Here is a 24,090-nt window from a genome sequence, read left to right on the forward strand (position 1 = left end):
GACTATTTTTACTTTTACTAGAATTAGACTATTTTTACATTTACTAGAATAAATGTCTCAAACTTCCTCTCTTGACTAACAATATGTGCATTCAAATGAAGTCCTTATTGGATGACAATTGGCTGCATCATTTATGTTAAACTGAAAACTTTGATGTGCGGACAACAAATTACACTTTAATTAATTCTGAGAAGAAAAAATATATGACCTAATATCCACGTGCAATCCATAGCAATGTAACAACTACGTAAGGCACTTCAGAATGAATTAAGCAAACTATATACGGTACACTGAAGGCAACACTTCTCAATTCCCACTCGCTGCCACCAGCAGAACTGGAACATAGATAAAATTGACAATAATCAGCTGACACCAAACATTGCATAAAAGACAGTAGCTGTTTTTCTATGTAGCAGATTCAATAATATAGATTAAAGGACAGGGAATTACACCTCGCGTTTCCTTACACTATAACATTAACCCAGGGTGGGACTAATTGAATGACTAAGAATGATGCTTGCTGGTGGTAATGGAGAGTGGAGTAAAAATGTCAATTGATTTCCTTACGATGTTTACAAGTATGTCCTGACCATCAGGTTCTTGGTAACTTCCCTGACCAAGGCCCTTCTCCCCCGATTGCTCAGTTTGGCTGGGCGGCCAGCTTTAGGAAGGGTCTTGGTGGTTCCAAACTTCTTCCATTTAAGAATGATGGAGGCCAATGTGTTCTTGGGGACCTTCAGTGCTGCAAAACATTTTTGGTACCGTTCCCCAGATCTGTGCCTCGACACAATCCTGTCCCGGAGCTCTATGGACAATTCATTTGACCTCATGGCTTGATTTTTGCTCTGACATCCACTGTCAACTGTGGAACCTTATATAGATAGGTGTGTGCCTTTCCAAATCCTGTCCAATCTACTGAATTTACCACAGATGGACTCCAATTCCGAGTCTCATAGCAAAGGGTCTGAATACTTAGTTTTTTAAATATTTTTAATACATTTGCCAACATTTCTAAAAACCTGTTTTCACCTTGTCATTATGGGATGTTGTGTGTAGATTGCTGAGGATTATTATTTTTTATCCATTTTAGAATAAGGCTGTAACGTCACAAAATGTGGAAAAAGTCAAGGGATCTGAATACTTTCCGAAGGCACTGTACATATACGCACAAAGGCAGGCTGTCCTTCACCTGAGCTCATTTTAAATGGCATTGCGGGTCGTCACAACAGGACATAAAATGCCTGGCCGGAGAAAAAAAAATACAATGTTCAGGATGTCTCGTGGCTTTGTGCACACACGTTTGGCTTCATACACACACGCATCTCCATGCACATACTCATAAACACGTTTGCCCACACACACACAATACAACAACAGTAGCTCTCTACAGTTCCAGATGCCTGTGTAGGTCAGCCCCGAAGTGACTCTTCTTATCAACTGTATACAAACATTTACCCTGTGTTGTTTTAGGAGCTAGAAACACAAACATTTCGCAACACCCGCAATAACATCTGCTAAACAAGTGTATGTGGCCAATAACATTTTATTTTATTTGAATTCAGCATTCTCTGTGTTAGTCTTGCCAACCCCCATTGTCACGCCTCTGAGAAGCATCATGTAGGTCTGATATCTGATTGGAGGTTAACTTTACAGAAATACTATTGGTCAACAACTCAGGTTTTGAATCCTAACATCTCAGATGCTTATAAAAGGGCCTCAGTTTCATTGTTCTATAAGCTCTATTTTTTTAATACATTTGCAAAAATGTATAAAAACCTGTTTCCCGCTTTGTCATTTTGGGGTATTGTGTGTAGGTTGATGAGGAAATGTTTTTATACAATCCATTTTAGAATAAGTCTAACGTAACAAGTTGTGTAAAAAGGGAACAGGTCTGAATACATTCCGAATGCACTGTATAAATCCCAAATCTGTCTTTCACTATGTGTTTTCCATATTCACATGGATGACATTACTAAATAATTATGTTGGACAATAATAAGCATTGTGAAGAGTAACATTTGTCTTTCACTATGTGTTTTCCATATTCACATGGATGACATTACTAAATACTTATGGTGGACAATGTGCGTGCACATTTTACACGTATGTGTGTGTGTGTATATATTTGGATGACAAGATGCATTGACTATAAAACAACTTTTTGTTCAATCACTTTTCTTTACAAATCAAAAAGGAACTGTGAGAGAGAGAGAGAGAGAGAGAGAGATAGAGAGAGATAGAGAGAGAGAGAGAAAGAGAGAGAGAGGGAGAGAGAGAGGGAGAGAGAGAGAATGTATGTGCATTTCAGAGCAAGAGCGCTGGTCACCATATTTGTGTTATGTGGCAGTCACTACCACCACCTGCAGGAGAGTGGATCAGATGACACAGAAAGACAGACACACGCACCAAAACCTAACCAAAGACATCCTCACCCCTGGTCTGTGCCAATAGCCTTGTTTTAAGCTAATGAAACCAGGGCCATTTTATATCTCAGAGTTAGTATTTTTCTAACCCATCAAAATGGGCAAGGAAAACAACATCCCTCCACTTTCACATTCCAGTGAGGGAGGTGCTCCCTGCCGGCCAAAGCCCTGTGTGTGTGTGTGTGTGTGTGTCTATGCGTGTGTGTCTATGCGTGTGTCTGTCTGTGCATCCGTGCTCGTGTCAGAGCATGTGCCTGCGTGCGTGTGTATATATATATATATATATAAAATATTGTGTGTGTGTGTGTGTGTGTGTGAGGTTGCTCCCTTCCGGCGCAGCCACGCCACCCTACCATCTGGTGAAGGAAATGGAGTGTGAAGTACAGTATAGTTTTGGACCAGGCTCCGTTTCAGAGGCTCAGCAGTTAGTTCATTAGTTCCAAACTTCCAGGGATTACACAGAAAATCTCAACAGAGGGGAGTCAGGAGGGAGGGATGGAGAAGTGAAGGAGATAGGAGGCCAACAGGGGAGAGCGAGATGTCAGGAGGAACGCTAGCCTATAGGGTACGAAGAGAAGTTACGAAGGGGGGGGGGGGTGAAAGAGACAGGTGTAGCCGTCAGCTCCACTACAGGGTTTCAGCTTGCCCTCCTCCACCTCATCCCCCTCTTCTCCTCCTTCCCACTGATCTTACAGATATGATGATATGCGTAGTGTTAGTGCGGTCAGCCTTGTCTTCCCCCCACTATTTCCCTCCTGCTCCTCTCCTTCTCTCTAGCCTTTTTCTCCTCTCCCCCTCCTCTCCGTTCCTCTCCTCTCAGGGTAGCAGTTAGCAGGCTCTGGGCAGCTCTCTTTCACTCCGTCTGTCAGTCGGGCAAGAACAGGGGCAGCGTGGGGGCCTGGCATCGGTTGGCACGGCGACAGGCCCGCTGTGCCGTTGTCATGGTGAAGGTAATCGCAGCGAGGGTTAGCTGCGAGCGTAGCGACTGTAGCTAACAACGTCGACAGAGAGACAAACAGGAAGGCCAGATAGCTTAGCTCTCTGGTGTAACGATGTTACACAATAATAGGTTAGCGGCGAGCTTGGATTCTTAAAGGTGATGATTGTGACAATATATCTTCTGCGGTCTTTCTTCACTCACCACTTAGTGTTTTCACAGATTTAATAGATTCTTTAAAACAATATTAGAGGGAAAAATATCTAAATCATAAATGCATTCAATGGCAGAATGTCATTATCAGTTCTGCAGCATTAATTGGCAGTGTAAAATGGACGCCTGCACGCACACACACGAGAAGTGTAATTTAGCCCCGTAGGAAAATAAAGCGTCCTGTCTGAAGGTATACAACAAAACCCCCCATGGATTTCCAATTGCCACAATGCACAAAGCAGCTGAGAGAGTGGGAAGTGGAAGAGAGGGAGCCGGGGAGAAAAAGGTGCCTTTAATTAAAGAGTTAATAACTCATTTCAACATAGTACTAACCTAGCAAATAAATAATATATCACAGGGTTTGCCGCATTATGGCAGAATTCTTTTTAAGCTAACATATGGTCGTGACAATTGACTGAATCCTGCTCCGACTCGGGAGCGCTGTTGTGGAGCGTTAGGCCGTCACCAGAACAGAAGGGGGGACAGTAATGGGATTAGTAGGAAGGGGATTCTTGGAATACAGTACTATTTTTCCATGGTTGGCTGTGTGTGTGTGCGCACGTGTGTACACAATGCCACCTCTCCTCCACCTCCTCCACACAAAGACATAAAGCTTGTTGTTTCTAAACATTGACATCCTTAACAGGCTCACAGCTGTTTAGCCTGTCAGTCACAATAATCATCTTTCAGTTCATTCTCTTACAATAGGAACCGTCTGAGCCATATCAATCATCTTTATTATCATTACTTAAAAACCTTTTCCCTTTCTCTTCTTTCTTCTCCAACCAATCATGATTTCATAGGGTGGGCAGGGGAGGCCGGCGGGGCCAATGGGGAAGCTGTGTGGGCAGGATGAGAATGCTTTTTAACCTGCTGCATCTGCTGGCTTCCTGCTTGTTGCCCAGTTGGGACTCAGTGGGATGTGGTCACCTTGTTTTAAAGGCAGGGGATAGGGGGGCCAGGCCTTTGTGGTATTGTAATGGGGTGAAATTAGCTTGTTTTAACCATCTCTTTTAGGTCATTTTCTCATTCACCACTGATTAAGGCCTGGCAGCACCTGGCTGACCGAGAGAGTGAGCTGGAATTAAGACTTTAGCCAAGGCGGAAGCTGACACACACACTTGGAGATGATTGTGCAAGTGTGTGTGTCGTGCTACACGTGTGTGTGTGTGTGTGTGTGTGTGTGTGTGCACACCCATATGTGTCTAATAGTACCTTCTTGCTGAGGGCCACTCCATCCTCACAGTCCAATACGGCACAGTCTAGGCCACGCAGCGATGCCAGTTTCCTCAGCTTCCTCTCATCATTGCCGGGACAGTAGAGCACGGCGCGCCGCGGCACATATCTCAGGTTGGTACAAGCTATGTGATGGCTGTGACATCCACTATGACACCATGGTAAAGCCACAGACAGGAACCAGCGAGTGTCCCTGTCAAACAAAGGGTCATATAAATGTATAGGCCTATATGTAGAAACACACATGCACAAGTGTATGCTGCAACAATAATTATAAAAGTAAAACAAACATAACCTCACAGTAGGCCAACAATTAAATGCCATGCACTGTTATAACTGCTGTACATGGATGTTTCAACACACTGTAGAAGTGGATGTCATTTTGTGTTCAATCCCCATTGACAATGATCTTGCCCCAGAATTAAGACCCATACAATTGGAAAGGGACATTCCTGAAAGTTCTGGTTTCCTTTCCTAACCCTCGTTGGAAAACCTTAGCTGTTTCTCTTTTGGTCCTCCATTCAAGTGAATGAGCTGTGTTGACCTGGGCTTGGAAAGCCTTTACCAGTGACAAGATCACAAACATATGCAAATGCTCTCCAGTAGGGCTTAGCACATCCAGCTGAGTGTGTGTGTGTGTGTGTGTGTGTGTGTGTGTGTGTGTGTGTGTGTGTGTGTGTGTGTGTGTGTGTGTGTGTGCGCATGTATGCACGCAAGTGTGTGTGTGTGTGTACTCTAAAGTTTGGACAACACAGCAAATCTTCACCAAAAATCAGAGGCTGGCTCTAGCAAACAGAAGAGACAATACAAACACCACAGAGCCTATGGAGAGACACGCAGTCACTCACATGAAAATAGTAATGTTTAGATTAGCACACATTTTAACCAGATACATGTACGCAAAACACACATTCACATACACCATGTAAACACACACACTCTTTTTAGTCAGTCACACAGCAATAATCACAGCTATGACACAGCACACACTCGTCACATCTTAATTATTGTTCTGTCGCACAGGCTGCTCAAACTATTAGCCCTAATGAATGGCCTAAATGATTAGGATCACATATATCTAATTACAGTAGGAAACAGCCTCTCTGCTGTCACTGCAGTCTCCCTAAACCTCCAAGGTCCTCTCCAAGGGATCATATTTATAGAAAGCGAGAAGAAAGGGAGAGAAGAGGGGGATATGGTGCTCCTTGTAAAAAGGAAGAGGGACAGAAGCCTTCTCTTTTCTACTCTTTTGTTCTCCTTAAAGGTGCTAAAGTCCTTTTAATAGCCACTTAAACCCATCGACCATGCTTATGAATGCCCTGCAGAATCAATTTGAGGGCCTAATCTGGAGCAGGGGGATGATGCAACTAGAGCAGGACAAATAAAGCCAATTCAGGTGGTTTTAGTTCTCTCTTTAGTGGGTCTCAGGTACACATACAGTAAGGCTCTCTGTCTCCTCGAATGCTAGTGTGTTTAGATTTGGTAAGTAACAACATCTCACAAAGGACTAAAGGCTAGAGGGCAGAAAGAATATGCAAAAGTAGCAGGCCTGTGTGAGTCATGTTGATTGGAGGGAACAGCGGTAAAGAGGGAGGGTCTTGCTGGATGTCACTTTGGGGGACAAAAAGCTACAGGGCCATATTGACGAAGGAGAAGAAAAAAAAGCTCAATTAGAATGAAAAATAAAGAGGGTGTGGGGGGTGGAGGAGGGAGGTAGAGGTCAGAAGGGGGGTGAGGGATGGAGGGTGGTGGTTGTTGAGACCCAAATGAAGCTCTCTCCATTCAGCACAGACCGCTCTGGGGTGAATGGTTAAAGAGACATTTTAAGTGCCCACTTGAAAGGCAAATAAATTATAATGTAAGTGAGGGACGCTTACCAGAAGATGTTGGCGGTAGGTAATTAAGGAATAGATTTCATAAAAAATGTAAAAAACTACAGAAAGGGGGAAAGAGCAGAGAGAAAAGGAGGAGGGAGAGAAAAGTGAGAGGAGAGAAGAAAGAGAGATAGAGAAGGGGCCCTTTTATGTGGAGTCACCAGAGACAGAAGAGGAGTGGGAGACCAGATCAGCTGACACAGAGGTCAGACACCACACTCAGCATTTCTCAAATCTCTCCCTTTTCTTCTATCTATTGTTCGCTCTCTCTTCCCCCATTTTAGCTCAGTGCAGGAAGGCTGCCGTCGCAGTAACCTGGTGACTGCAAGAGGGAAGAGGGGAAAGATGAGGTCAGTGTGATAGATGTGAGACCCGTTTCAGGAAACTAGAAGTATGTCGCAAGTCACGACTTCACAGGAGAGCCATTTAAACAAGGTTTGCTTTATTTGATGGTCCGATCATATAGGACCATTAAATAAAGCAAACCCTTTTTAGCCCAAGCTGTAGGAGAAAGCGGGAGGTGCACTGGGAAGACCAGTGTTAGCTATCCTCAGCTCAGAGTTTAGACATTGTGAATTAGCCTACTGGTTTCAATGCAGCGGGTGCTTGATCAATAGTACAGTATGGCACACCTGTGCCTGTGTGCGCAATAGCAGGTTAAAGCATACAGATGTAGGATCTTAATTTGATCACCCTATTGCAAGAAACTGTCCTGAAATGCAGAAATGTATCAATCCCTACAAAAATGTCTATTAATTATAATCCACAAAAAATGCACATTTCCTGTTGCTGCAGGATTATTTTCCTGCTGTATAAAACTGGCTGAAATGAAGATCAAACAAATCTGTATACCCTAAGCTAACTGAAGTGTTGAATTTGTGTGAAAGAAGTTGACCGAGGGGGGGAAAATACAAATATTAAATGGTTATTAAAAATTTGAATGTAAAAAATATGAAGTTGTAAGGTTTGTTGCAACTTTCTTGCTACCTTACAACTTCATATTTTTTACATTCAAATTTTTAATAACCATTTAATATTTGTATTTTCCCCCCCTCGGTCAACTTCTTTCATTCAACCTTTTCACCACGGATACTTTATCTGGACATGGTTCTACAGGAGCTCCACCAGCCGAAGCTAAGTAGTAACATTAACACATGCCATCTAATTGCAGTCGCTGTACTCAGGAAAAGGAAAACAGGAAAACTAGCGCCTTATGGTGAGGATAGCCGTGCTGCAAGCTCAGCTTCAGACGCAATCGTTAGACAAGGACAATATAAGTGCAGGAAAGGATGAAAGAGCGTTTGTGCCACCAATAAGTACAGATAGTAGTACAAGTCCCCTCACACAGCAGAAAAGTAAATTAAAAACAATATGGGGATGAGGTAGGTAGATTGGATGGGCTATTTACAGACGGGCTATGTACAGCTGCAGCGATCGGTTAGCTGTTTAAAGTTAGTGAAGGAAATATAAGTATCCAGCTTCAGCGATTTTTGCAATTTGTTCCAGTCATTGGCAGCAGAGAACTGGAAGGAAAGGCAGCCAAAGGAGGTGCTGGCTTTGGGGATGACCAGTGAGATATACCTGCTGGAGCGCGTGCTACGTGTGGGTGTTGTTATTGTGACCAGTGAGCTGAGATAAGGTGGAGCTTTACCTACCATAGACTTACAGCGGGGCAAAAAAGTATTTAGTCAGCCACCAATTGTGCAAGTTCTCCCACTTAAAAAGATGAGAGGCCTGTAATTTTCATCATAGGTACACGTCAACTATGACAGACCAAATTTGAAAAAAAATCCTGAAAATCACATTGTAGGATTTTTAATGAATTTATTTGCAAATTATGGTGGAAAATAAGTATTTGGTCAATAACAAAAGTTTATCTCAATACTTTGTTATATGCTGTATGTAGATGACCTGGAGCCAGTGGGTCTGGCAATGAATATGTAGAGAGGACCAGCCGACTAGAGCATACAGGTCGCAGTGGTGGGTGGTATATGGGGCTTTGGTGACAAAACGGATGGAACTGTGATAGACCGCCTACAGTTTTGGAGTGTTGGAGGCTATTTTGTAAAGGTTTTTGTTAACTTCTTAAGGTATAGGGGGCAGGATTTTCACTTTTGGATAAATAGCGTGCCCAATTTCAACTTCCTGCTACTCATGCCAAGAATATAAGATATGCATATCATTCATATATTTGGATAGAAAGCACTCTGAAGTTTCTAAAACTTTTTGAATCATGTCTGTGAGTATAACAGAACTTATGTAGCAGGCAAAACCCAGAGGACTAACCGTTCAGAATGTTTTTTCTTTAGGTCTTTGTCTGTTCAGTGAGTTCTCTTTGGGAAACAATATTTCTTAGAAACTTGTTTTCAATTCCTATCGCTTCCACTGGATGTGGAAGGACTACCTGGCCTGATGACTCCGTGCTGTCCCCAGTCCACCTGGTCGTGCTGCTGCTCCAGTTTCAACTGTTCTGCCTGCGGCTATGGAACCCTGACCTGTTCACCGGATGTGCTACCTTGTCCCGTAACTGCCATTTTTGACTTTCTCTCTCTACCGCACCTGCAGTCTCGAACTCTGAATGCTCGGCTATGAAAAGCCAACTGACATTTACTCCTGAGGTGCTGACCTGTTGCACCCTCAACAACTACTGTGATTATTATTATTTGACCCTGCTGGTCATCTGTTCTCAGCGATCACTGCCTCATTGCCTGCATTCGTAAATGGGTCTGCGACCAAACGACCACCCCTCATCACTGTCAAACGCTCCCTGAAACACTTCTGCGAGCAGGCCTTTCTAATCGACCTGGCCAGGGTATCCTGGAATGACATTGACCTCATCCCGTCAGTAGATGATGCCTGGCTATTCTTTAAAAGTGCCTTCCTCACCATCTTAAATAAGCATGCCCCTCTCAAAAAATTTTGAACTAGGAATAGATATAGTCCTTGGTTCACGCTAGACCTGTTTGCCCTTGATCAGCACAAAAATATCCTGTGGTGTTATAGCCCCCGTGATATGCAACTTTTCAGGGACGTTAGGAACAAATATACACAGGCAGTTAGAAAAGCTAAGGCAAGCTTTTTCAAACAGAAATTTGCATCCTGTAGTACTAACTCAAAAAAGTTCTGGGACACTGTAAAGTCCATGGAGAATAAGGGCACCTCCTCCCAACTGCCCACTGCTCTGAGGCTAGGAAACATTGTCACCACCGATAAATCCACTATAATTGAGAATTTCAACAAGCATTTCTCTACGGCTGGCCATGCTTTCCACATGGCTACCCCTACCCCGGTCAACTGCCCGGCACCCTCCACAGCAACCCGCCAAAGCACCCACCATTTTTCCTTTACCCAAAACCAGATATCCGATGTTCTGAAAGAGCTGCAAAATCTGGACCCCTACAAATCAGCCGGGCTAGACAATCTGGACCCTCTCTTTCTAAAATTATCTGCTGAAATTGTTGCAACCCCTATTACTAGCCTGTTCAACCCCTCTCTCTCTTTTGTCTGAGATTCCCAAAGATTGGAAAGATGCCACGGTCATCCCCCCTCTTCAAAGGGGGTGTCACTTTAGACCCAAACTGCTACAGACCTATATCTATCCTACCCTGTCTTTCTAAGGTCTTCGAAAGCCAAGTTAACAAACAGATTACTGACCATTTCGAATCCCACCATACCTTCTTCGCTATGCAATCTGGTTTCAGAGCTGGTCATGAATGCACCTCAGCCACGCTCAAGGTTCTAAACGATATCATAACCACCATCGATAAGAGACATTACTGTGCAGCCGTATTCATTGACCTGGCCAAGGCTTTCGACTCTGTCAATCACAACATTCTTATTGGCAGACTCGACAGCCTTGGTTTCTCAAATGATTGCCTCGCCTGGTTTACCAACTACTTCTCTGATAGAGTTCAGTGTTTCAAATCGGAGGGCCTGTTGTCTGGACCTCTGACAGTCTCTATGGGTGTGCCACAGGGTTCAATTCTCGGGCCGACTCTCTTTTCTGTATACATCAATGATGTTGCTCTTGCTGCTGGTGATTCTCTGATCCACCTCTACGCAGACGACAGCATTCTGTATACTTCTGTACTTAGCCTATCTGTAAACAGCCCATCTATCTACCTACCTCATCCCCATACTGGTATTTATTTATTTATTTTGCTCCTTTGCACCCCAGTATCTCTACCTGCACATTCATCTTCTGACCGATCTATCATTCCAGTGTTTAATTGCTATATTGTAATTACTTCGCCACCATGGCCTATTGATTTCCTTAACTTACCTTATTTGCACTCACTGTATATAGACTTTTTGTTTTCTTTTGTTCTACTGTATTATTGACTGTATATTTTTTTAATCCATGTGTAACTCTGTGTTGTATGTGTCGAATTGCTACGCTTTATCTTGGCCAGGTCGCAGTTGCAAATGAGAACTTGTTCTCAACTAGCCTACCTGGTTAAATGAAGGTGAAATAAAAAAAATACAAAATAAATTAAAAATCTATGAACGTTTTAAAATCTCGGCATGTTCTGTTATAATCTCCACCCGGCATAGCCAGAAGAGGACTGGCCACACCTCAGAGCCTGGATCCTCTATAGGTTAGTTCCTAGGTTCCTGCCTTTCTAGGGAGTTTTTCCTAGTCACCGTGCTTCTACACCTGCATTGCTTGCTCTTTTAGGCTGGGTTTCTGTATAACACTTTGTGACATTGCCTGGTGTAAAAAGGGCTTTACAAATAGATTTGATTGATTGATTGATCAGTTTACTACTGCACTGTAGAGTAAATTATTGTGGGATATGTCTTACTACTACTACAGTGTTACCTTGGAGGGCTTATGGATAAATGAAAAACGGGACTGTTTAGAGAGGAATTTACTCGAATGCATGCACATACACATGCACACAAAGAGCCAAAACCACCATGTCTTATATGTCTTATACAGTTGAAGTTGGAAATGTACATACACTTTAGCCAAATACATTTAAACTCAGTTTTTCACATTCCTGACAATTCCTGACATTTAATCCTAGAAAAAATGTCATGTTTTAGGTCAGTTAGGATTACCACTTTATTTTAAGAATGTGAAATGTCAGAATAAAAGTAGAGAGAATTATTTATTTATTTCGCTTTTATTTCTTTCATCACATTCCCAGTGGGTCAGAAGTTTCATACACTCCATTAGTATTTGGTAGCATTGTCTGTAAATTGTTTAACTTGGAGCAAACGTTTCGGGTAGCCTTCCACAAGCTTCCCACAATAAGTTGGGTGAATTTTGGCCAATTCCTCCTGACAGAGATGGTGTAACGGTCAAAAATTTGCAGGCCTCCTTGCTCGAACACACTTATTCAGATCTGCCCACAAATGTTCTATAGGACTCAGGTCAGGGCTTTGTGATGGCCACTCCAATACCTTGACTTTGTTGTCTTTAAGCTATTTTGCCACAACTTTGGAAGTATGCTTGGGGTCATTGTCCATTTGGAAGACACATTTGCGACCAAACTTTAACTTCCTGACTGTCTTGAGATGTTGTTTCAATATATCCACATAATTTTCCGTCCTCATGATGCCATCTATTTTGTGAAGTACACCAGTCCCCCCTGCAGCAAAGCACCCCCACAACATGATGCTGCCACTCCCGTGCTTCACAGATGGGATGGTGTTCTTCGGCTTGCAAGCATCCCCCTTTTTCCTCCAAACATAACGATGGTCATTACGGCAAAACTGTTTTATTTATTTTTTCATCAGACCTGAGGACATTTCTCCAAAAAGCACAATCTTTGTCCCCATGTCCAGTTGCAAACCGTAGTCTGGCTTTTATATGGCGGTTTTGGAGCAGTGGCTTCTTCCTTGCTGAGCGTCTTTTCAGGTTACGTCGATATAGGACTAGTTTTACTGTGGCTATAGATACCTTTGTACCTGTTTCCTCCAGCATCTTCAGAAGGTCATTTGCTGTTGTTCTGCGATTGATTTGCAATTTTTGCACCAAAGTACGATCATCTCTAGGAGACAGAATGCGTCTCCTTCCTGAGCGGTATGACAGTTGCGTGGTCCCATGGTGTTTATACTTGCATACTATTGTTGAACGTGGTATCTTCAGGCATTTGGAAATTGCTCCCAAGGATGAACCAGACTTGTGGAGGTCTACAAGAGGCACTGAGTTTGAAGGTAGGCCTTGAAATACATCCACAGGTACACCTCCAATTGACTCAAATTACGTCAATTAGCCTATCAGAAGCTTCTAAAGCCATGACACCATTTTCTGGAATTTTCCAAGCTGTTTAAAGGCACTGTCAACATGCTGTATGCAAACTTCTGACCCACTGGAATTGTAATACAGTGAATGAATTTAAACTGTAAACAATTGTTGGAAAAATTACTTGTGTCATGCACAAAGTATGTCCTAACCGACTTGCCAAAACTATAGTTTGTTAACAAGAAATTTGTGGAGTGGTTGAAAAATGAGTTTTAATGACTCCAACCTAAGTGTATGTAAACTTCCGACTTCAACTGTATGTCTGCTCAAATCCACAGGAACTTCATTATCCACCACAACAACAAATATGCTGGGAAACTCTTACAATACCATCATCAGCTGTGTTCAACATGAGGGAAAGTACTGCCAAGACCTACCATTGGCTTTACACGTCAGCCTAGGACAATGATCTGTCATTGTTTTCTAGCCATTTATGCCTTTTGATGTGTACTAAAAGCTGAATTACAGTAACACATAAAATTAACACATTTCAATGAATAAGATGAGATGCAACAAAATCAAAACGTCAGAGTTGAGGCAAGAAATGTATGTAGAACCGTCTGAGAGGTGGAGGGAGTAGGGAGCATCTTAGTCACAGTCACAGCCAGGGAGGTAAATGATTGAGGGTTTAAATGTTACATGTTCAACTGTTCGATAGTTTTTTCAAGCAAAGAATACCTGTGGAAAGGACATTACATACTGAAGTTGTATAAAATACCAATACATTTACATTGTGATATGCCTAGTTGACAATAGTCTGACATTTGCCATGGGTGGAAAGAAACTTTAAAGTAAAGCTGAGAAGGTGGGTAAAACTAAGTTCCACCATTCACACCCTACTATAACAACCTGCTTTAACAAACCAGTGATTGAAACAGTAAGCAAACACTTAAAGACATGCTCCGGCGACTCCTAAGTATAAATTAAACCTCCCGCTTTGGGCTGGATGTGTTAATGTGTAGTTCATACATGCATAATCTATGAGCAGAATTACTGTCTTATCTCAATTAGCCACGACATCTCTAGTTTAGTTTTTCTGGAAGCTGTGCTGTGCCATTTTCCCCCACGTGGGCCAGGGCCCTAGCAATTCAAGTTCTAGCCAATGAGCATCAGCCCCTCCCCATTTGAGTGACAGCTAGCAAGATATGCACACACAGCAGAGCGAGAACAAGGAAGTGGTGCACATGTCTGCACATATGTGACGTAGTACGCAATTATTGGGGAACACTTTTGGCCCCTGAGCGCTACTTTCAGAAATACTGGCTAAAATGCATACAAAAATACAAGAGAAACTCTTTGAATTGCCTCTTCCCTCAAACACCGCTAACAAGAATGAGCTTATTTTGAAATCATGTATTTTATTAAAGTGTTGTTCCGATACTCATCTGGTGTTGAGTCAGCCCAGAAAAGCTGAGGAATTGAATAGACATAATGGCAGAACTGGTGGTGAAAATTAACAATGTAATATTCACATAAAAACTCCAAAATGATGTTATTGTAAAAAAACAGGCTGTCATAAACATTATTGGTACATTACAGTAGCTAAAATAGAGCTTGAACCACTTAAAATATATATGACACATACACACGTGCACGCACGGGCACACACATGCATACACCATTGCTACAACCATATAAGCAATCTGGATCCTTTTATTTACACTATCGCACATCTGGTTGGCATTTTCCTGCCGTTAAAACCATGATATATGTTTTATGCGTTTAACAGTCCCTGAAGTACTGTACTGCGCTGCAACATTACCAAATTATTTTCCTCCTACCTCTCTTTTTTTACATGAAAGGTTATGATAACACGGGGCAGGGCGGCTAACATTAGCGGCTGTAAAGTGCTGGGAGCCGGGGCCGCTGTGCAGCGGCTTTATTGGTCTGAGATAAGAGGTAAGTGTGTGTTAGCTGGTTTATATGCTGCTGGAAGGGACTGCTTCTCATTAGCGGACCCAGGCCCAGTGACTCTGGAACGGAAGGATTGGTGGAGCTGAGGAAAGGGGGGGGGGGGGGGGGGGTTCATGTCTCCCAAGTATAGTAGCTAGCTACTGTAGCAGATCAAACTTGGTTCCTGAGGGAAAAGGGCTACCGCTTGAGCTACAGCTTTGCTAACAGGGTCATTCTACAAAGTTGCAAATCCATGTAAAAAACACAAGAGACCAGCAGACTGGATACAAGGGTGAGGCAGTACAGCAGGAACAGCTCCATCTAGTAGTCAAACCACACTGAATAATGGGGAAATAAGGCAAACAACTTCAATGACTAATTTCTCTGGACAGGGGAAAATAATCACCAAATTAACTGTGGATACATTACAAAGTATAAAGAAACAATGCTCACACTATTTGTCAGACATTGAGAACTGATATTATATTCTGGCTGTTGGGGTGGGGATTTGTGTGGGATTCCTCATGTCTTAATCACTATCAGGTAGGACTTTGGTCCAAATCCAATGTTGGGTACTATATTTATAGATTTTTGGTAGGTAGGTAGCCCAACAATTCAATACCGCTGGGCCCTTGAGCATGGCCCTTATCCCCACAACACTCTCTCCATCTAGGGGCACTGCACTGCAGACTGACCCTTTTGCTACTCTCAACTGTGTGTGGAGGGGTTGAGATGAAGAAAGCAGAAGACACATTTCCATTGTTCTCTGTAACTATGGACTATAAAGTTGTATTGTATGAATCCAAACAAGCTGCCTTTAGCTTGACCATCTGTCCTTGATCTACCTGAGAGGTTGGTGGAGGGAGGGTGGCTTAAAATGGGTGTAATGGCTAGAATGGAGTGAATTGAAATGTACCAATAATGCTTGATGTGTTTACCTTCCATTCATTAATTAATTAATTCATACCATTCCAGCCATTACAATGGAGTAACTACAATACAGACATCTACCTCTTCATCCTGCTCTCTGACAAACTAGTAAACTGTGTCAAACCACTGACTATCTATATCTTACAAGCTAGACCTAAAACACAAAGCTCCACCATAGGATACAAATTAAAAACGCACAAAATTAAAGATCTGTGTTACATTCACCATTATAATCAGGAGCTCTTTAATTTATTTTACCAGGTAAGTTGACTGAGAACACGTTCTCATTTACAGCAACGACCCGGGGAATACTTACAGGGGAGAGGAGGGGGATGAATGAGCCAATTGTAAGCTGGGGATGATGGTTTGAGGGCCAGATTGGGAATTTAGTCAGGACACCGGGGTTAACACCCCCACTCTTACAATTAGTGCCATGGGATCTTTAATGACCTCAGAGTCAGGACACCCATTAACATCCAATCCGAAAGACAGCACCCTACACAGAGCAGTGTCCCCAATCACTGCCCTGGGGCATTGGGATATTTTTTAGACCAGAGGAAAGAGTGCCTCCTACTGGCCCTCCAACACCACTTCCAGCAGCATCTGGTCTCCCATCCAGGACCAACCAGGGGCAACCCTGCTTAGCTTCAGAAGCAAGCCAGCAGTGGGATGCAGGATGGTATGCAAAAAACTTTCAGAAATAATGTTTATGATTATATTTGGAGGTAATAAATACAAATGAATAAAAAAAGAATGCGGAGAAAATCAAATTGATAGTATGAAGCGTAAACAAGCCGGCGGTGCCCAAGAAGGCGATGGAAGGGGTGTGAAATAAAACGGTCAAAAGGAATCAATATTTATATTCTTCCATAAGACGACCCCCATGCCAGCCTCTGGCTCAGCTTGAAGCTGTTTCAGTGTGTGTTTTTAGCGAGCCTCAATTCTGAAGACACGAGTGGCAAAATTAAGACGGACGGACGGAGACTCCAAAAATTATTTTGCTTCTCTCTTTTTATCCTCCTTTCTTTCATCCTTCTCTTGCTCTAATAATAAGAGAGTAAGGTCTGGCTCAGTGGTGTGTTGCACTCAAGATCGGCCCGCTCATTAGGTAGTACTAGGCGCCTACTGCGGAAGATTGAAGAATGTGGCATTTTCTGAGCTAAACTGACCAAGACGCACCTCCAACAACACATAAAACCTCACATAATTCAGCCCAGAAAGAATGACAATTTCTGTCAACCAGTGGCATATGGGCATTTTAGGTGAGAGCTGATGCCGCCCTGTGATAAGCAGTGCCCACTTTGTCAAAGGCAGGGGTGCAAAATATTTTGCTTGTCCATTCCCAGCACGCCTCTCCAGGGTGCTGTTGGAGAGACGTCACTGCCACGCTCCACCGACGTTCTGTCAAAAGAAATCATTCAACATAAATCATGTAGCAGCAGATATAGTATATGGTACAAAGAGTATGTGGCCATTTCTGTAGCGACTGGCTGGAGATAAAATAGATGATAATGTAATTATCAGGTAAAGTAAAGGTAAAGTCCCCCCTTATCTCAGCTCGCTGGTCACCATAGCATCTCCCACCTGTAGCACACGCTCCAGCAGGTATATCTCTCTAGTCACCCCCAAAACCAATTCTTTCTTTGGCCGCCTCTCCTTCCAGTTCTCTGCTGCCAATGACTGGAACGAACTACAAAAATCTCTGAAACTGGAAACACTTATCTCCCTCACTAGCTTTAAGCACCAACTGTCAGAGCAGCTCACAGATTACTGCACCTGTACATAGCCCACCTATAATTTAGCCCAAACAACTACCTCTTTCCCAACTGTATTTAATTTTAATTTATTTATTTATTTTGCTCCTTTGCACCCCATTATTTTTTTATTTCTACTTTGCACATTCTTCCATTGCAAAACTACCATTCCAGTATTTTACTTGCTATATTGTATTTACTTTGCCATCATGGCCTTTTTTGCCTTTACCTCCCTTCTCACCTCATTTGCTCACATTGTATATAGACTTGTTTATACTGCATTATTGACTGTATGTTTGTTTTTACTCCATGTGTAACTCTGTGTCGTTTTATCTGTCGAACTGCTTTGCTTTATCTTGGCCAGGTCGCAATTGTAAATGAGAACTTGTTCTCAACTTGCCTACCTGGTTAAATAAAGGTAAATAAATAAAATAAATAAATTAGAGACACTTTTTAAATCATGCAGGTTTCTCCGATCATATAGCCTAACCTAAATGGCACCCAATATTTTTTTGTTGTTGTTGCTGACATGTTAATAAACAACATATGCTACAAACAGGACAGGTCAAAGTAAAATGGACAATATGGAATGGATAATCAGGATACTCACAACTGCTGTCCAGGAGTTAAGATAAATAATAAATAGAAGTTTGAATCCGTATATTTTTGACAAGCTGATCATCCACGAACATAGATTTTTGGTCTGGACCAGCCTCGATTTGGCCCAAACATATAAGCCTATAAATGACATATTTTCAACTTGAATTCAGAACCAAAAATTTACCTGATTTCAACTTCCTGAAAATACGTTTCTTCAACATCTAGAATACAGCGCTTTTTTACCGAAGACAGATAGAATACCCCCTAGGCTAATTAACTATCTAGCGTGCTCCGAAACACCTGTGTGTAACGGAAGGATGCCAGAAAAGTGTTTTAACTGAAAAATACTGTTGGTTGCAACGGTGTTAAACCTACTTTAAACGGTTTACAGTGAAGGACATCTCACTGGAGGCCATAGGAGCTTTGTGAAGCCAGGGGTAAGTGATACATGGAGAGATGACCAATCAATCACTGTTGATGAGGGGAGTGAAACCTCAACCCAGCATGTTATTGTGACAAGAGTCTGTAGATGCAAAGGATGCAGGGCCTGGGGTCATGCTGGAGAAGTCTGAAGGCAAGTAGGACCCAGTGCAAAGCAGAGACATCCAGACTGGAGTCCAGGACCCGACACAGCATCATGGAACTGCTGTCGGGAGACACCGACTCGACGCCTAAAACTTCAGAACTCAGGAACTCGGATACCTGTGTCAACACCTGCTACCAACTAGCCAGCTAGTTGCGATGGAGCCCGCTTCACCTGGAGTAGCTTACAAACTTTTCCAGCGCTGTAGAAACTGTGTTTATTACACTCTTGTCCGGGACAATATTGACAATCTATAGTTCCAATGTAGCAATTGTTTGCTAGCAGGGGACTCTAGAAATGAAGTGGCTATGCTCAGCAAACAAATCTTAATTCTGTGCAAATTTATGGGGAAAACGCAGATTGGCAGGACGCCGCTCAGGCCTAATGGATGTTTGCCCACCTTGTCATCTGTCCATATCTGAATGGCCTGTGCTGCCTGGAACTTTCCTGCCAAGGAAGTCGTCTCCATCCGCTTCTCCTCCTTCATCTTGTAGATGACAGAAAACAGAAAACAGCAAGAGACAGAAGACAGCAAGAGGAGTGTTCCAATCAGCGCTGGTCCCATGTCACAAGTTGTGGAAACCGAAGGCAGCGGCATGCTGCTAAGCGGACGGGAATGATTGAGAGAGGTTCGGAGCAGATTGGCATAAGGAATAGCGTCGCTGCACTGGTGTCTGATCTATCTGCACCTTCATTGCTGGGACTGCCTGTGTCTGCGATGGTGGTGCTAACTCCAAATATGCTGACTCCAGCAGCGGCTTAGTCTTTGTGTTCGGCTCCTTTCCCTCTCTCTGGATGTGGCGGGGCACTGCCTGCTATGGGAGGTCTGGACCTATTGCCTGGTGGCAGGCCCAGTACACTATCCTGCTTCTCGAGGGCCCGTGATAGGTTGTGTGAGGGGTGGGAATGGGCAGAATTCTCTATTCCCTTCTCCAGACGTTGTATTGTGCAGTTCAAATGGTGAGAAATGTCTCAGTCCCTGGAGCAAAAACGTTGTGCTTTCCAGGAACACGAGAACAGGCCATCAATAAGCTGCTCCCAAATATTTTAGACCAGCATCAGGAAAATTTGTCATGTGGGATTCAATGGGCAGCTCAGAACAGCTGAAGATCGAATTTAAAGAACTGATTGGTTCACTACTTGACACCAACAAACACCACAAAATATCTGTCCCTCTGCCCTCCCTAAAATGTGACATCGAACGGTTCAGGAGACTTGCAGCCCTCCATAACTGGATATGAGACTATTGCAGCTCTGTGGGTGTAACATTTATTGACAATTTTGATACCTTCTTGAAACAAAGCTCAAATTATAAGGAGGATGGGATCCATCCAAATCATTTGGGTTCCTGGATCCTTTCACAGCATTATAAGGCTGCGTTGTTTTCTTTAATGATTCGAAAGTAAAGGATATACTGTTTCTACAAGACCAGGCCCAAATCCCTGTCATTCGCGTGAAGAAAAGATGGAGGTACATTGGGGTGGAGATTGGGGTGCCTTGTGAGAAAGCGTTGGTGAGTGGGTAACCCGCCACCACTATCCGTTCAATTGGCCCGCGTGCAATGGAGAAAAAACTGGATGAGCTCCATTCGAGACAATCTTACCAACGGGACATTAAAAACGGTAATACCATATGTTTCGCCGAGTCGTGGCTGAACGACGACACGGATAATATACAGTTGGCTGGGTTTTCTGTGCATCGGCAGAACAGAACTGCTACGTCTGGTAAGATGAGGGGTGTTGGTCTGTAATTTTGTCAATAACAGCTGGTGTGCGATGTCTAATATTAAGGAAGTCTCGCGGTATTGTCTGAGGTAGAGTACCTCATGATAAGCTGTAGACACACTATTTACCAAGAGACTTATCAGCTTTATATTTTGCGTATTTACCACCGCAAACCAATGCTGGCACTAAGACAGCACTCAACGAGCTGTATAAGGCATTTCCCACCGTAAAGCATGGAGGAGATGGTGTTGGGGTGCTTTGCTGTTGTTCTGGGATTGATTTACACTTTTCACAACAAAGTACGTTCATCTCTAGGAGACAGAACGCGTCTCCTTCCTGAGCGGTATGACGGCTACGTAGCCCCATGGTGTTAATACTTGCGAACGATTGTTTGTACAGATAAACGTGGTACCTTCAGGCATTTGGAAATTGCTCCCAAGGATGAACTTGTGGAGGTCTACAATTTTTTTTCTGAGGTCTTGGTTGATTTCTTTTGATTTTCCCATGATGTCAAGCAAAGAGGCACTGAGTTTAATGGTCGGCCTTGAAATACATCCACAGGTACACCTCCAATTGACTCAAATTATGTCAATTAGCCTATCAGAAGCTTCTAAAGCCATTATATAATTTTATGGAATTTTCCAAGCTGTTTAAAGGCACAGTCAACTTAGTGTATGCAAACTTCTAACCCACTGGAATTGTGATACAGTGAATTAATCTATCTGTAAACAATTGTTGGAAAAATTACTTGTGTTATGCACAAAGTAGATGTCCTAACCGACTTGCCAAAACTATAGTTTGTTAACAAGAAATTTGTGGAGTGATTGAAAAACTAGTTTTAATGACTCCAACCTAAGTGTATGTAAACTTCCGACTTCAACTGTAGCTATATTTTCAGATATTACATGTGTCAGTAAACGTTGGCCAAAGAGTTTATTGCCAACAGCACAGTTGCAGTCACCAATGCTCTGGATAACATAACAAACAGCCTAGCCAGCTCTGCTAGGGCGAGTAAAATAGTCAGAGTGCGCTGTTCCCCCATTTGTGTCTGGAAGTAGCTAGCAAGCTAGCCAAAGAAAGGCAGTTAGCTTGGGTGCTTGAATGCTGCTGTTAGGTCAGAACGCTTGGATCAACCCTACTCCTCGGCCAGAGCGTCCAGTGTGCGTCCAGTTTATCAACTTTAAAAGCAGAATTCCTTTCCCATTGCTCCTCAACTGTAGTGTATGATATACAATTTCCTAGCTCTAAGTTTCTACTTTTACCCAAATGTAAAAAACATAATTTCAAACGTTTCTGCATAAAACCGAATCCAGCCAGTCACAATTGACAACAGACTTCCAGCACGCTTATAGGGAAGGACATTCAACAAGCACAGCACTGAAAAAAATAGATATGTTATGGCTTTACACCCCCTGCTATATTGTGGATATAGAGTTATCTGTCTAACAGCCTACCCAACATAATCTAGGTAGAATAAGGAATTTCCCAGGGAAACGTTTTTCAATCTTTACTAAATGACATGCCACTGGTTTTGAGTAAAGCCAGTGTGTCTATGTATGGTGATGACTCAACACAATACACTTCAGCGACTGAAATCATTGCAACACTTAACAAAGAGCTGCAGTTAATTTCAAAATGGGTGGAAAGGAATCAGTTTGTCCTAAATATTTCAAAAACTAAAAGCATTGTATTTGGGACAAATCATTCACTAAAGCCTAAACCTCAACTAAATCTTGCAATAAATAATGTGGAAATTGAGTAAGTGGAGGTGACTAAACTGCTCGGAGTAACCCTGGATTGTAGTAAAGGCAGGTTCTACAGCCCTGACCACACGACTGAGCAGTCGTGTGGTCAGGTGCCATAAAGAGGGACTTAGGAAAATTGCAATTGGCTCAGAACAGGACAGCACGGCTGGCAGTTAGATGTACACAGAGAGCTGACATTAATAATATGCATGTCAATCTCTGCTGGCTCAAAGTGAAGGAGCGATTGAATTCATCTCTACTTGCATTTGTGAGAAGTATTGACATGTTGAATGCACCGACCTGTCTGTTTGAACTACTGGCACACAGCTCAGACACCCACGTATACCCCACAAGACATGCCACCAGAAGTCTCTTCACAGTCCTCATATCCAGAACAGACTATGGGAGGCACACAGTACTACATGGAACTTTATTCCACATAAAGTAACTCATGCAAGCAGTAAAATTAGATTAAAAAAACTGATAAAAATACACCTTATGGAACAGCGGTGATTGTGAAGCAACAAACACATGCATACAAACACACGATAACATACGCACTATACACACACGCAGAGATGGATTTTGTGTTGTAGTTATGTGGTAGTAGAGTAGGGGCCTGAGGGCACACACTTAATGTGTTATGAAATCCGTTGTGAGTGTATAGTAATGTTTTTAAAATGGTACAACTGCCTATATTCTGATGGACCCCAGGAAGAGTAGCTGCTGCCTTAGTTTAGCAGGGGAAGGCAATATTTAGTCTCGCAGAATGAACAGGACCGGCCCTGGTTGCACTCAGGGTGACAGCTGGTGGCCACTCATTTTAGCCCGACTACTGCCTACCTCACCCGTACCTCCTGTGACCCTCTCACTCAACCATAATTCCTACCCTTACCCATTCCCCTTGTTCTCTCCCTCACCCGTGCTTCCTTGTGTCCCCCTCTCCCTCAGCCATATCACCCTCGCCCTTATCAATACCCACACTGTGTAATCGTCACCCCTCTCCCCCTCCCTTCTCTCCCAGCTTAGTCTCATTACGATGGAGTTTTATGCCTTAATCTGCACAAGGAAGATTGTCAGGGTGGTTATCTTCACTGGCCGATGCCTTCTTTCTCCACTGTAATCCCTCAGCAAGTGTCCCTGCCTTTTCTCCCCACTTCACAATCTGTATGCAATAGTCCCCATACAGACGACACACAGCCAAGAGAATACCTCTTGCCTTGCCCTCTTCATCCGTCCACACAGGGACAGAGGCCTAAATTCTGCTCCACTGTTGGACCAGTGGAGACATCTATATCTGAGGCACAAGGCAGAGAAACACATTAAGGCAGGGATAAAGGGAGAAAATGCGGAAGACAGGGAGCAAGCAAGTGGAGAAATGAGAAAGACAGGGACGGAGGGAGAAAAAGGGATAGACAGGAGGGAGAGCGGGAGGGAGACACCAGTAGGGGTCATTTGGCAATGGATTCCCAAACGAACAAATGTGGACCAATAGGCTATCATTTGTCTAAAGTAGTATGCTTTATATAATTATTATTACGGATGCACATTATATCGGTAAGCATATCAGAATCGGCCAATATTCGCTAAAAATGCCAACATCGGCATGACTCCATAATGACGCCACGAAAAATACAGCGCTACACAGAACAAAAGCAGAAAAATACTAAGCGCACACTTCCAACAACTAAACAAGTTCAAGTCCAGCAGTCATTTGAAAAGAGTAAGTAAAATTTCAGCGAGATAACTAATGGCATTCATTTGCTCTTGACAATCAACCGTTCTCTGTTGTGGATGATGTTGGCTTTCGTCGACTGGTCGAGCACCTCGAGCCCCTGTACACACTACCAAGTATGGGCTATTTTTCAGATGTTACCCTTCCGGAGTTACACAGTATTGTTGGAACTCACATCCATGAGCTACTT

General features: G+C 43.0%; 1 protein-coding gene across 2 annotated transcripts in view; it reads right to left on the reverse strand.

Moving 5' to 3' along the window:
- clybl (citrate lyase beta like) overlaps positions 1 to 24,090 on the reverse strand; it is a 205,087-nt gene that overhangs the window by 111,004 nt on the left and 69,993 nt on the right. For both annotated transcript variants that reach the window (XM_031793171.1, XM_031793168.1), the window contains exon 2: positions 4,789 to 5,002. In XM_031793171.1, the coding sequence (XP_031649031.1) occupies positions 4,789 to 5,002 (214 nt within the window). The remainder of the gene's footprint in view (positions 1 to 4,788; positions 5,003 to 24,090) is intronic.

This window comes from Oncorhynchus kisutch, linkage group LG2 (assembly GCF_002021735.2).
Source record: "Oncorhynchus kisutch isolate 150728-3 linkage group LG2, Okis_V2, whole genome shotgun sequence".
Classification (NCBI taxonomy): domain Eukaryota; kingdom Metazoa; phylum Chordata; class Actinopteri; order Salmoniformes; family Salmonidae; genus Oncorhynchus; species Oncorhynchus kisutch.